General features: G+C 43.6%; 1 protein-coding gene across 13 annotated transcripts in view; it reads right to left on the minus strand.

Moving 5' to 3' along the window:
• The window catches only part of LOC141766908 (uncharacterized), a 155,341-nt gene that overhangs the window by 96,653 nt on the left and 46,329 nt on the right, over positions 1-12,359 (minus strand). For all 13 annotated transcript variants that reach the window (XM_074634091.1, XM_074634090.1, XM_074634088.1 and 10 more), the window contains exons 4-8: positions 12,262-12,359; positions 10,083-10,160; positions 7,362-7,563; positions 5,960-6,152; positions 873-1,098 (exon numbers count right to left, since the gene is read on the minus strand). In XM_074634091.1, the coding sequence (XP_074490192.1) occupies positions 873-1,098; positions 5,960-6,152; positions 7,362-7,563; positions 10,083-10,160; positions 12,262-12,359 (797 nt within the window). The remainder of the gene's footprint in view (positions 1-872; positions 1,099-5,959; positions 6,153-7,361; positions 7,564-10,082; positions 10,161-12,261) is intronic.

A 12,359-nucleotide genomic window follows, 5' to 3' on the forward strand; every position in this document is an offset into this window, starting at 1 on the left:
AGCTTTAGCAAAACGATCTCTCAGATTCTTTCACAGCCTGCAGCAGAAAGACACCTTTTCCCAGTGTGTTGCCTTTTTCTTTCCAAATATTTAATGACATGTGACTGTCCATGACATGTGACTGTCCTTGCGGTCATGTGACTGTCCCTGCGGTCATGTGACTGTCCTTGCGGTCATGTGACTGTCCCTGCGGTCATGTGACTGTCCCTGCGGTCATGTGACTGTCCTTGCGGTCATGTGACTGTCCTTGCGGTCATGTGACTGTCCCTGCGGTCATGTGACTGTCCCTGCGGTCATGTGACTCTCCTTGCGGTCTCTCACAGTTGTAGAGATGTCTGTACAGGTGAACCTGCTCGTCCAGTCATCCCTCGAAGGCGTCCATGTTGAAATAAAAGGCGCAGTCGGCGCGTAGTTACAAAAAGAGGTGCACGACAGAGCACCGCGACAACTTGTGGAGCCTTCGCGCACCATGTGAAAGCCTTAATGACGTAATGTTCTGACGCGCACACCTCGCGCCGGCTTCACTACGGGGAGCGTAAACCAGGCTTAACTACTAGAGTACTTCCTTGTTAATGAATGAAGCGGTACACGAGTTGAAGCTGTTGAAGCTGTTGAAGCGGTGGCGCTGTGTGTGTGTGTTTGACCAATCAGTGACGGTCATCCCTGCAAACTCCACACGAAAGTTTCAGCGCTTTTAGAAAGTACTACCCCCTCCGACCAGGCCCTTTTTGGAGGGTAAAAAGGCCCCAGAACTTCATTTAGACCCTGGAAACGCGATGAGTTCCTCAAAAGGTTCCTAGTTCCGGGGAAGGTTCCTGAGGTGGAAACAGGGCTTCTGTGAGCTCTCAGTGGGGGCTGAGTGTGAGGCTCACCTTTTTGTCCCTGTGAAGACGGATCCGTCTCCTCAGCTCCTCCACCTCCTCCTGTAAGTAGAGGTCTTCACTGCTGAGTGTCTCCGTCCCCCTCTCTCTCTGATCGAGGCCTGGGAATGTTAGGGTGTAGGTACCGAGGTCTGCGTGGTGCTGAAACACTCTGCCTTCTGGGTAAAAGTGCGCCTGCTCCTTTGGTTCCGCTTGGACATTTGAGGACGTCTCATACCTGTAATGACATATTATAATATTTCTATCTGAGAAAAGCTTGACAACATTTACTAAACAAACTGCACTTTTACAGTAGGGTTGGGCAATATGGAGGAAATCAAATATCACCATATTTTTTACCAAATACCTCGATAGGGTTGACTATTGGTGCGTTCACAAAATACTTAGACAATACGATTTTTGATAACTTATCATCAGTAATGGAGCAAATATAATTAAATAAAGTTATTTTTATTAAACGGTCACTATATCGTGACAGTAGTACATGAGACAGGTAATCTGAAAGAAATCATGTGTCTCTGTGTCCTCTGGTTTCCCCCATGCTTCTAATGGCATCTGCAAGATTTCTCAGACCGGAGGAAAACAACCAATCAGAGCTGATCTGGAGTCTGCCGTCCAGCTGCCGTCTCTGAGCAGCTGTCAATCACTCACAAACTCTGATCAAACGGTCAAACTAGGCAGCGCTGATCAAATATGAATCAATATTCTGTTACGTTAATGCCTATTTCTCTCTTCACATGTTCTCAGAATCATCTTGTAGTGCACGGTTTAGCTGTAAAATTAGAAAGTTTGTGACTTGGTCACCACGTTGAGATCTGCTGAGGAAATACCAAGCACCGCCCACCAGCCAGAGCACAGCCAATAGGAGCGCTCTCTCTCTCTCTGAAATGACCTGTGATTGGTCAAAGTCTCCCGTCACGGGCTAGATGTTCTAAAGCCTGAAAACAGAGCCATGAGGAGGAGCAGAAGTCTAGTTTTCTCTCAGAACACTTGAATTACAATATGCTGAAAGGTTATTATGGGATTTTTGCCCAATGATGCCGTAAACACTTTGCCTACTGCAGCTTTAAGTGGATAGTAGAACAGCTAGAACAGTCTGGTATGTTCAGAAAATTACATCTCTTGGAAAAGCAGGAAAAGACAAGATTTATGCCATATTATGATATCCAAAATCTAAGACAATATCTAGTCTCATATCACAATATCCATATAATATCGATACATTGCCCAGCTCTGTTTTACAGTTGTTGTTTTTCTTTTGGTCACACACACACACACAACTTGTCCATGTAATTACCTCTCTTCTTGTCTTTTCAATAATGTAGTAAAAGGATTGAGACTCTAGTAAAAGGGAAAAGCACCTGTGAGATTCTTACCTGTCCGCTGTGTGAGTCAATGTAAAGGGAAATGATTTCTATTGGCTGGAAGTTTGAGTCTCAAACTGCACAACTGAGAACTCAGGAAATAAAACGGAGGAGCTGCCGCGATAAATATCTATGACTGAATGACTGAGAGCTCCTGAAAAAATCAAACAACTAGACAACAAATCCTGACCAGCACACAACACCCAGCCTTTGTGCCACACACAGCCCTGTGTGGTGGATGACATCACATCACTCACGCAGACTTTGTAACCACGCCCTCCCCAGATCCACCCACACCCTGAGCTAGGATCAGCTGAGCTGCCAATCAGCGCTCTGATGCTCATTGTTCTCAGAACACCTCCCAGTTCAGTCTGAGCCACGGAGGTGCTGCTCACCATCACCAGCATAATATGCCTGTCGATAATAATGCAGACGGTGCTTTCTCAGGTACTAGTTACTGTCAAGAGACAAAGAAACCACTTCCCACTGTGACACACACACACACACACACACACACACACACACACACACACACATACATACTCCCTGAGAGCGATGTGTGCTGTAAACTGGTTTCTCTTCATAGTGACGGCATTAGACTGTCCTGTCTGCCAACTTAGTCCATAACTGATTAAAACACAGATCCCTGACAACACTTAAACTGTGGTGGCTGTTTGACATTGTTACAAACACAGAGAGCAGGTTTTCACTTTACACCCACACATTTACTGTTTCATTCAGTCTCCCCGCTCTCAGAGCATCGTTTCCAGCCGCAGCAGGCAGCTGTTTCCAGAGACAAAGCTCTGATAAACCTACCACACACTAGAGACTAGAGACCTATAGACACAGTTAGAGACTAGCTGGTGAACAAAGAGGAGCATTGAGCAGCTAAAGAGCTACACGGTCATTCATTTCATGTTTGGGTCTCTCTTTTAGCTCTGTTTTTGGTCTCCACCCACTCCTGAGGGAAATATCTGGCTCTTTAGCTGCTAAATGCTCCACTATGTTCACCAGTTAGTCAACGAGGTCAGGGCCGGCTCTAGTCCTTTTGGTGCCCTAGGCAGAATTCGGATTTGGAGCCCTCCCTGTCAGGGTTCTAGCCCCGTAAATCACAACACACATCAGACATCCCGATGGTCTTAAGACTCGGTGTGTAGCACGGTGGTCGGGTAAACACCGATTACATTACGTACCCACCACTGTTGTTTTGCTTTTTTTACAGAAATAAAACCCATTTAATTAATTTTGGCGACAGATGCTACAAACTGACAGTGAAAGTGTCTGCTCCGTACGGAGTCTCAGCTCAGAGCAGCAAGAGTCACATTTCACACACAGAGAGAGAGTTGACAGACCGAGAGATGGCGGAGGATTTGGTGTCGAAATGAAAAGCAAACGCGCCTATTTAGCAATAATTCAGATATAAACCCAATGCTATAAGAGAACCATGACGTTAATGAGGTAATGAGCCCCGCAGCGAAAGCTCTACCAGAGACCAGGCACACCACCACCAGAGAGTCAGCGCGCTACATATATTGACCGTCATCTTTTCTTGTAAAATGTCCGGTGTAATCGGTAACAGCGGTGTAATCGGTAATCGGTAACAGCGGTGTAATCGGTGTAATCGGTAACAGCGGTGTAATCGGTAACGCCGGTGTAATCGGTAACGTCGGTGTAATCGGTAACAGCGGTGTAATCGGTAACGCCGGTGTAATCGGTAACGCCGGTGTAATCGGTAACAGCGGTGTAATCGGTAACAGCGGTGTAATCGGTAACAGCGGTGTAATCGGTAACGCCGGTGTAATCGGTAACGCCGGTGTAATCGGTAACGTTGTGTAATCGATAACGTCGGTGTAATCGGTAACAGCGGTGTAATCGGTAACAGCGGTGTAATCGGTAACGTCGGTGTAATCGGTAACGTCGGTGTAATCGGTAACGTTGTGTAATCGATAACAGCGGTGTTATCCGTAACAGCGGTGTAATCGGTAACGTCGGTGTAATCGGTAACGTCGGTGTTATCGGTAACGTCGGTGTAATCGGTAACGCCGGTGTAATCGGTAACGTTGGTGTAATCGGTAACGCCGGTGTAATCGGTAACGTTGGTGTAATCGGTAACGTCGGTGTTGTCACAAGTTTATGAACCGGTGGGAACATTTCCTCACTGTCACATCCCTACTCAAGACAAAAATTTAGATTTTTATTTTCATAAATAACTGTATTTATTATAATATAAATAAACAATTGGTCCCTGATATTGTTGGCTTCAAAGAGTTTAGTCACTATTATTAACAAATAAGTGGCCAGGCAGATGAAAAAGTGTATTTCTGTCTGTCTTTATTTATTTGTTCAGCGCCTCCCAGACGGTGGTGTCCTCAGCCGCCGCCTATATGGCCCTCAACCAGGTTGATGAGAGCCCTAACACTGAACAGTATGTGACGTAAAAAACAAAACTACCAGCTAAAAGAGGCTAAAATTGTGTGCAGAGCCACAGAGTAGGTGAGGCTTTCCTGTGGGCTAGGCTAGGTGAAAACTCAACCCTCCTCCCTCCCTGTCTGAGTTTATGTCTCTGTCAGTCACCAGCAGCTGTGTACAAAACCATTGTTCTCTGACTCTCCTCCCTCTATTAATCTGTCCTTACACTCCTCCACCCCTTGTTTTCTCTTTCCTTTTCCTTCACCACTGAAGGGAGCGACTGACTACAAGGGCAGAGCAGGAGGAACAGTAAAAGGGTATAATCTCTTCTGTGTGTGAGGAGATGACTCACCATCTCCACACACACACACACACACACACACACACACACACACACACACACACACACACCGGTGTTGTACAGGCACCGGTTTGGGTTGGAGGGGGATTACAGAATAGAAGGTGAAATAGAAGGTTCATATTTGGCCCTGACAGTGGAGCTAGAGGAAAGCTTGTGGAATGTCCTAGATGAAAAGACTTCATCCTCTGGGGAGCATGACTCTCAGTAATTTCATGGCAATCTTTCATTTTGTTGTTTATTGTGAACAAATGGCATTAAGCTTGATAAAAGGACTGGAGGAAAGGTCCGAAAACCTCACACACATCAGTTCTGTTGTTGGGTCGGACATCTCCCATCTGGTGTGCTGGTGGTAAAGGCATAGAATTGGGTAGAATGTCCAGCTACTATTGAATTGTCTCTAGAAATCATTTTTATTTTCCTGTTTCCTGATGGCGTCCTCTAAAGCAGAGCGGTGCACACACACACACACACACACACACACACACACACACACACAACCCTGCGGCCGAACATCGACGCAACTCACAGCTCCTATTTAAACACTGTCATTCTTAAAGTACCGGTACTAATAAAACGGGATGTCGTACCGTTTTTAACGGCAGGGTATCACGATACCTTTCCAGTATCGGTAAACCGCGTAACACTAGTTTCTGGACAATATCTGACATTGTTTTGTGTTGTTAATTGATTTCCAATAATAAATATATAAAGTACATACATTTGCATTAAGCAGCATATTTGTCCACTCCCATATTGATAACAGTATTAAATACTTGACTAATCTCCCTTTAAGGTTCATTTAGAACAGATAAAAAAGTGACATTAATTTGTGATTAATCGTGATTAACTTTTTTAACTGATTGAAAGCCTTGGTTATGAAATATAGTCAAACCAAACTCTAACACTAACTCAACCGCTCCTGATTGGTGGTATCAGGTACTCACTGTGTGAAGAGCGCCACCAGCTCCTGATGTCCTCTGCTCTCTGCCAGACGTGCTGCGGTCAGTCCCTGAGCGTTGGGCCTCCTCAGCGCCTCCCTGGCTCCCGGCTGCTGCAGGAGGAACGTTGCCACTCTCCTCAGACCGTGACCGGCTGCCAAGTGCAGCAGGCTGGAGAGCTGCTGGCACTGAGACACGGCTGGAGAGGAAGAAAAAAGAGAAACGGTGAGGGGGTGGACTCAACTAAATAAGATGGAACGGAGCGAGGTGGACACCTCCTGGTGGAGAGAAACACCAATATAGCAGTTCACTGCTACAGATATTAGTCTTAATTCAAACTAGGGTATCAGCCACTCAGAGAACATTGGAATGAAATTCTATGATCTTTTTTTTTTTTATGCTCAACAATATTTTCATTATTATATATTTTTTTAATATTTTATTTTCATAAATGAAGCCCACCATGTCCCGTTATTAGCTTTTATTTTTTTTTAAACTGGAATGAAGAAAATAGCACAGACTGCAGACTGCAGACTGCAGAGAAGCCCCGTGGTTTACCAGCTGAGTTGGAAGCAGGACTGACTGAGTGAAACGTGTCCCCTCAGCTGTCCTGTGATCACTGTTTATCTGTCGTTAGAAGCATTACTTCAACACTACTTCATAAACCTCCTTGACAAAGTCAAAACACTACTGAGCTGCCTGACCATCTCCTCTTCTAGCTAGCTGATGTTAATGATCTTCATCAGTACAGCACAGAGAGCGTTCAGTACTCGGCACCGCTGACGCCCTGAGTTTAGGTATCAGAATCGGTATCAGGGAAGGAAATGCTCAGTGCATCCCTAATTAGTACTGGTGCCAAAGCCAGAATGTGCTGTTACTGAACCACCGGGGCGCATCTAATGTCAACCAGAGGACATCATCCTCCAAAAGCATGGAAGTCACATGTGAATGGAACAGCATGCAGCTGTGTGATCAGTCTCCAGTCAGACCAACATGTGAGGCTGGTTCTGCTACTACGGACATTTTCAAGTCCCAGCGATGAAATATTGGATTTATGTTAAAGTTTGCAGTGCAATGCTTGATAAATATATACACAGTGTTATTATTAATTATTTGAACCACATTTAAAAAATAACTTCCTATTACTGTTGAATTCATGTATATTAGAGTCAAAGCTAACGTAGCACACCTTGCGAGCTGCCATTCATCTAGAATATTGTCATTTAGCAATATTAGCAAAAATCGAAAGATGTCCATACCATAACCGCTTTAGATGTTGCGGTAAGGACATTTTTATATTATATTTGTTTGTGTATAAGACTGACATCTATGGTTACTCTCTCATGAAATCCTTTGATTTTAAAACTGTTTTTATACCGATAATTAAAACGGTGTCATTCTAACTCACCGGTGCTACTGTCCAGCAGTGTGGAGACATCCGTACATGTCTCCTTGTGTGTCTCTGTGTCGTGTCCGTCTGTGCCACTGTGTGTCGCTGTGACGGCCGTCTGTCTGTCCACCACTGGTTCAGTCCTCTGGTGGAGCAAGGTAAGGTGTTTCAGGGCCAGGGCCAGGTTCTGATCCATCTTCTCACACTCTTTCAACGGAATCTGACACACACAAAATACTGACAGGTCGTCTCCCCTTCGAAAAACACTTCTTTGCATGCTGTTATTTGAGTCATGTGACATGTCTTACTGCTAGACACAATCTGATTTCATTCAAATCCAATAACAACAATATCAACAATATCAACAAATACAGACGTAGGCAAAATCGTTGGTACCCTTCCGTTAAAGAAAGAAAAACCAACAATGGTCACTGAAATAACTTGAAACTGACAAAAGTAATAATAAATAAAAATTCACTGAAAATTAACTAATGAAAATCAGATATTGTTTTTGAATTGTGGTTCAACAGAATCATTTAAAAAAACAAACTGATGAAACTGGCCTGGACAAAAATGATGGTACCCTTAACTTAATATTTTGTTGCACAACCTTTTGAGGCAATCACTGCAATCAAGTGATTTCTGTAACTCTCAATGAGACTTCTGCACCTGTCGACAGGTATGTTGGCCCACTCCTCGTGAGCAAACTGCTCCAGCTGTCTCAGGTTTGAAGGGTGCCTTCTCCAGACTGCATGTTTCAGCTCCTTCCACAGATGTTCAACAGGATTTAGATCAGGGCTCATAGAAGGCCACTTCAGAATAGTCCAATGTTTTGTTCTTAGCCATTCTTGGGTGTTTTTAGCTGTGTTTTGGGTCATTATCCTGTTTGAGGATCCATGACCTGCAACTGAGACCAAGCTTTCTGACACTGGGCAGCACATTTCGCTCCAGAATGCCTTGATAGTCTTGAGATTTCATTGCACCCTGCACAGATTCAAGACACCCTGTGCCAGATGCAACAAAGCAGCCCCAGAACATAACCGAGCCTCCTCCATGTTTCACATTAGGTACAGTGTTCTTTTCTTTGGATGCTTCATCTCTTCGTCTGTGAACATAGAGCTGATGTGACTTGCCAAAAAGCTCCAGTTTTGTCTCATCTGTCCAAAGGACATTCTCCCAGAAGCTTTGTGGCTTGTCAATATGCATTTTGGAAAATTCCAGTCTCGCTTTTTTTATGATTTGGTGTCCTCCTCGGTTGTCTTCCATTAAGTCCACTTTGGCTCAAACAGTGACGGATGGTGCGATCTGACACTGATGTACCTTGACCTTGGAGTTCACCTCTAATCTCTTTGGAAGTTGTTCTGGGCTCTTTGCTTACCATTCGTATTATCCGTCTCTTCAATATGTCATCAATTTTCCCCTTGCGGCCACGTCCAGGGAGGTTGGCTACAGTCCCATGGACCTTAAACTTCTGAATAATATGTGCAGCTGTAGTCACAGGAACATCAAGCTGCTTGGAGATGGTCTTATAGCTGTTACCTTTAACATGAAGGTCTATAATGTTCTTTCTGATCTCCTGAGACAACTCTCTCCTTAGCTTACTGTGGTCCATGTTCAGTGTGGTACACACCATGATACCAAACAGCACAGTGACTACTTTTCACCCTTTAAATAGGCAGACTGACTGATTACAAGTTTGAAGATACCTGTGATGCTATTTACAGGACACACCTTAGTTTAATATGTCCCTATGGTCACATTATTTTACATCTTTTCTAGGGGTACCATCATTTTTTGTCCAGGTCAGTTTCATTAGTTTGTTTTTTAAATGATTCTATTGAACCACAATTCAAAAACAATGTCTGATTTTCATTAGTTCATTTTCAGTACATTTTTATTTATTATTACTTTTGTCAGTTTCAAGTTATTTCAGTGACCATTGTGGGTTTTTCTCTCTTTAACGGAAGGGTACCAACAACTTTGCCTACGTCTGTATCTAGACCAGAGGTCAGCAACCTGCGTCTCTTCAGCCCCTCTCCAGTGGCTCCCTGGGGATTTTTAAAAATGGACATGAATAACTGTTTTTTGTTTACATTTTCATTTTTATTTATCATTGTTGTAGGTCTATGGTACGACGGTACGACGGAGTATTAGGGTCACTTTGAGGAAAAATAATACATCGGAGATTTCCAGAATAAAGTCCTAATAATATGAGAATAAAGTCATAGGTTTACGAGAAAAAAAGTTGTAGTATTATGAAAATAAAGTCAAAATATTATAAAGTAGTAATTTTACGTGATATATTATTTTTTTCTCGTAAAGTTATCACTTTATTCTTGTAATATTACGACTTTATTCTCATAGTATTCAGACTTTTTTCTCGTAATATTCTGATTTTATTGTGTAAATCTCAGATGTTTTTTCCCTCAATGTGGCCCTAATACTCCGTAGTACATTGTCTCTTTGGCCCTCACTGCATTAGACTTATATACTATATACTTGAGACTATAAACTGTGTTACCTTCATCACAATGATCAAATGATTTGCGGCTCCTGACAGATTTTTTTTGTTGCCTAAAATGGCTCTTTTGATAGTAACGGTTGCTGACCCCTGGACAAAGATAACCAATGAAGCAGTATTAAAAACATGACAAATACTGTGTAGGCCTCGCCTAAAAAAAGGGACATTTTATATTGAATGGAACACATTTTAGAGCCCTCAAGGTCGTTCCTACTTACTTGTTCATCATCCAATAGTAATGCTTCCTGTGGAGCTATGTTGTCAAGGAGGAAGTGGGCCATGTCCAGAGCCAAGTCCTACACACACATCAACACTGCCATCATTATTCTGGACCACTGTGTGGTTTCAATGACTGACTGATGCATATTCATGACTTCATATGTGCACATCTTCTAATAGCTCAGAGTTCAGGTCTCCCGCTGACGTTCCTAAACATGTCAGGCACCATCAAAGTCTTTTACTTTTTAAAATGATTTCATCAGCTTTTTGGTGTCAACTCGCTATTCTTAAAGGTGCAGTGTGTAAGATCTGGACAGAACTTTGTTTGAAAGACCAGTGTGTAACATTTAGTGGGATCTACTGGCAGAAATGGAATATAATATTAATAAGTATGTTGTATAATCACCTGATAATAAGAAGCGTTGTGTTTTTGTTAGCTTAGAAAGAGCCGTTTATATCTACATAGGGAGCGGGTTCAAACCACCAACAATCATTCCACAGTCAGAGTCACTTCTGACGTTTGGTCTGAACAACAGCTGAACCTTTTCACCACGTCTGCGTGCTTTATGCATTGAATTGCTGCCACACGATCGGCTGATTAGATATTTGCATTAACGAGCAGGTGTACAGGTATACCTAATGCCGGGTCCACACCACACCAGAATCCAGCTGATTCTGGTCCTGATTCCTCCAGACGATGGTCAGCAAAGCATTAAACATGTTGAATATTTGCTCAATAATTTAATTTAAATAATTTGCTCATGTTGAATATTTCCGATGGGATGTCCTGTTGTGTGTGGGGAACCCCGAGAACAGACGATGACGCAGTCACGTGGGAAAGAACGACAGCCAATAGAGAACCAAGCTGACTGAAGAACGAAGGAAAACCACTGCCCTCATGGCGGCCGCGGCTAATGCATGAGCTAATGCTAAACGTGAAGCGTAAAGTAGTAGTAAGATGGAGCTCAGAGATGGAGGAGCAACTGGTTGATGAGTGGCAACAAATGTGGTTTGTTTTGTGGTGGTCTTGTTATGGTAGTCGATGTTACACGGTGGTCGGGTCACACCGATTACATTACATACCCACCGCCCCCACCTCCATTTTGCTGTTTTTTTACAGAAATAAAACACATTTAGTTAATTTTGACGAATCAGTGGCGTGTTATCAACAGATAGTCGGACGATGAACGCTACAAACTGACAGTGAATGCATCCATACGGAGATTTCACACACGGGACGAGAGAGAGTTGAGAGACTGAGATGGCGGAGGATTTGGTGTCGAAGCAAAAAGCAAACGCACCTATTTTGCAATATTTCAGATTTAAACCCAATGATATAAGAGAACCATGGCGTTAATGAGGTAATCGCCGCGAGGAGGACGGAGCAGTCACAGCCGGTGAGCACGGTGCAGCGGCGCCAGGTAGGAACCTGCGGCCTCACAGAGAAAGCTCCACCAGAGAGGTCAGACACACCGCCACCTGACGGTAAAGATCAGAGTCAGCGCGCTACACATGTTGACCGTCATCTGTTCTTGTAAAATATCCGGTGTAATCGGTAACACCGGTGTTGTCACAAGTTTATTAACCGGTTGGAACATTTCCTCACCGTCACATCCCAACTTTGTGGTTTATTTAATGTGTCTCCATGACTCCATCCATCCATCCTTCATGAATATTCAGTACAAAGTAAAAACTAACATCCCTAATTCCTCCTGCCCGTCGTCCGCCATGTTTGTTTACACTAAAGTCACGTTTGATAGCGAGATATTTCACAAGATTTCCGTTTTTTTAGTCGGGACTCTTGTTGTTCATGAATGAATCTGCACACTACAGGAAGAAAACTGTTAACTTTAACATGACATGAGGTTATGTGTGGGGCAGCCTTAATACAGCTGCCACTGAGTGCAGAACTCAGGGTTTCTCATCTGCACGGAGACAAAGACATCTTGTTTTGAATCAGACTGTGAAATGAATTATAATCATCCACCAAGGACAACGTCGGGTAGGATCCAAAATACAAAGGTTGCACATCGTCTGCCTTTGTTGCAAATCATTTTCATGTATTTTTCTGGTCAGCTCTGTCCAAACATGCACACATGTTGCAAACAATGGAACCATGACAGACCTGGACCAGGAAGTGTCCAGATGAATGCAGTGAGAGGACTGTGCTGCTGTTACCTGTACGAAGCAGAAGGTCTCCTGGGAGCGTGTGTCAACTGGTCCATCGGGCCGAGCCAAACATAGTGTCACCGAGACCTGCTCACACACATTATGGG

This window comes from Sebastes fasciatus, chromosome 4 (assembly GCF_043250625.1).
Source record: "Sebastes fasciatus isolate fSebFas1 chromosome 4, fSebFas1.pri, whole genome shotgun sequence".
Lineage (NCBI taxonomy): Eukaryota > Metazoa > Chordata > Actinopteri > Perciformes > Sebastidae > Sebastes > Sebastes fasciatus.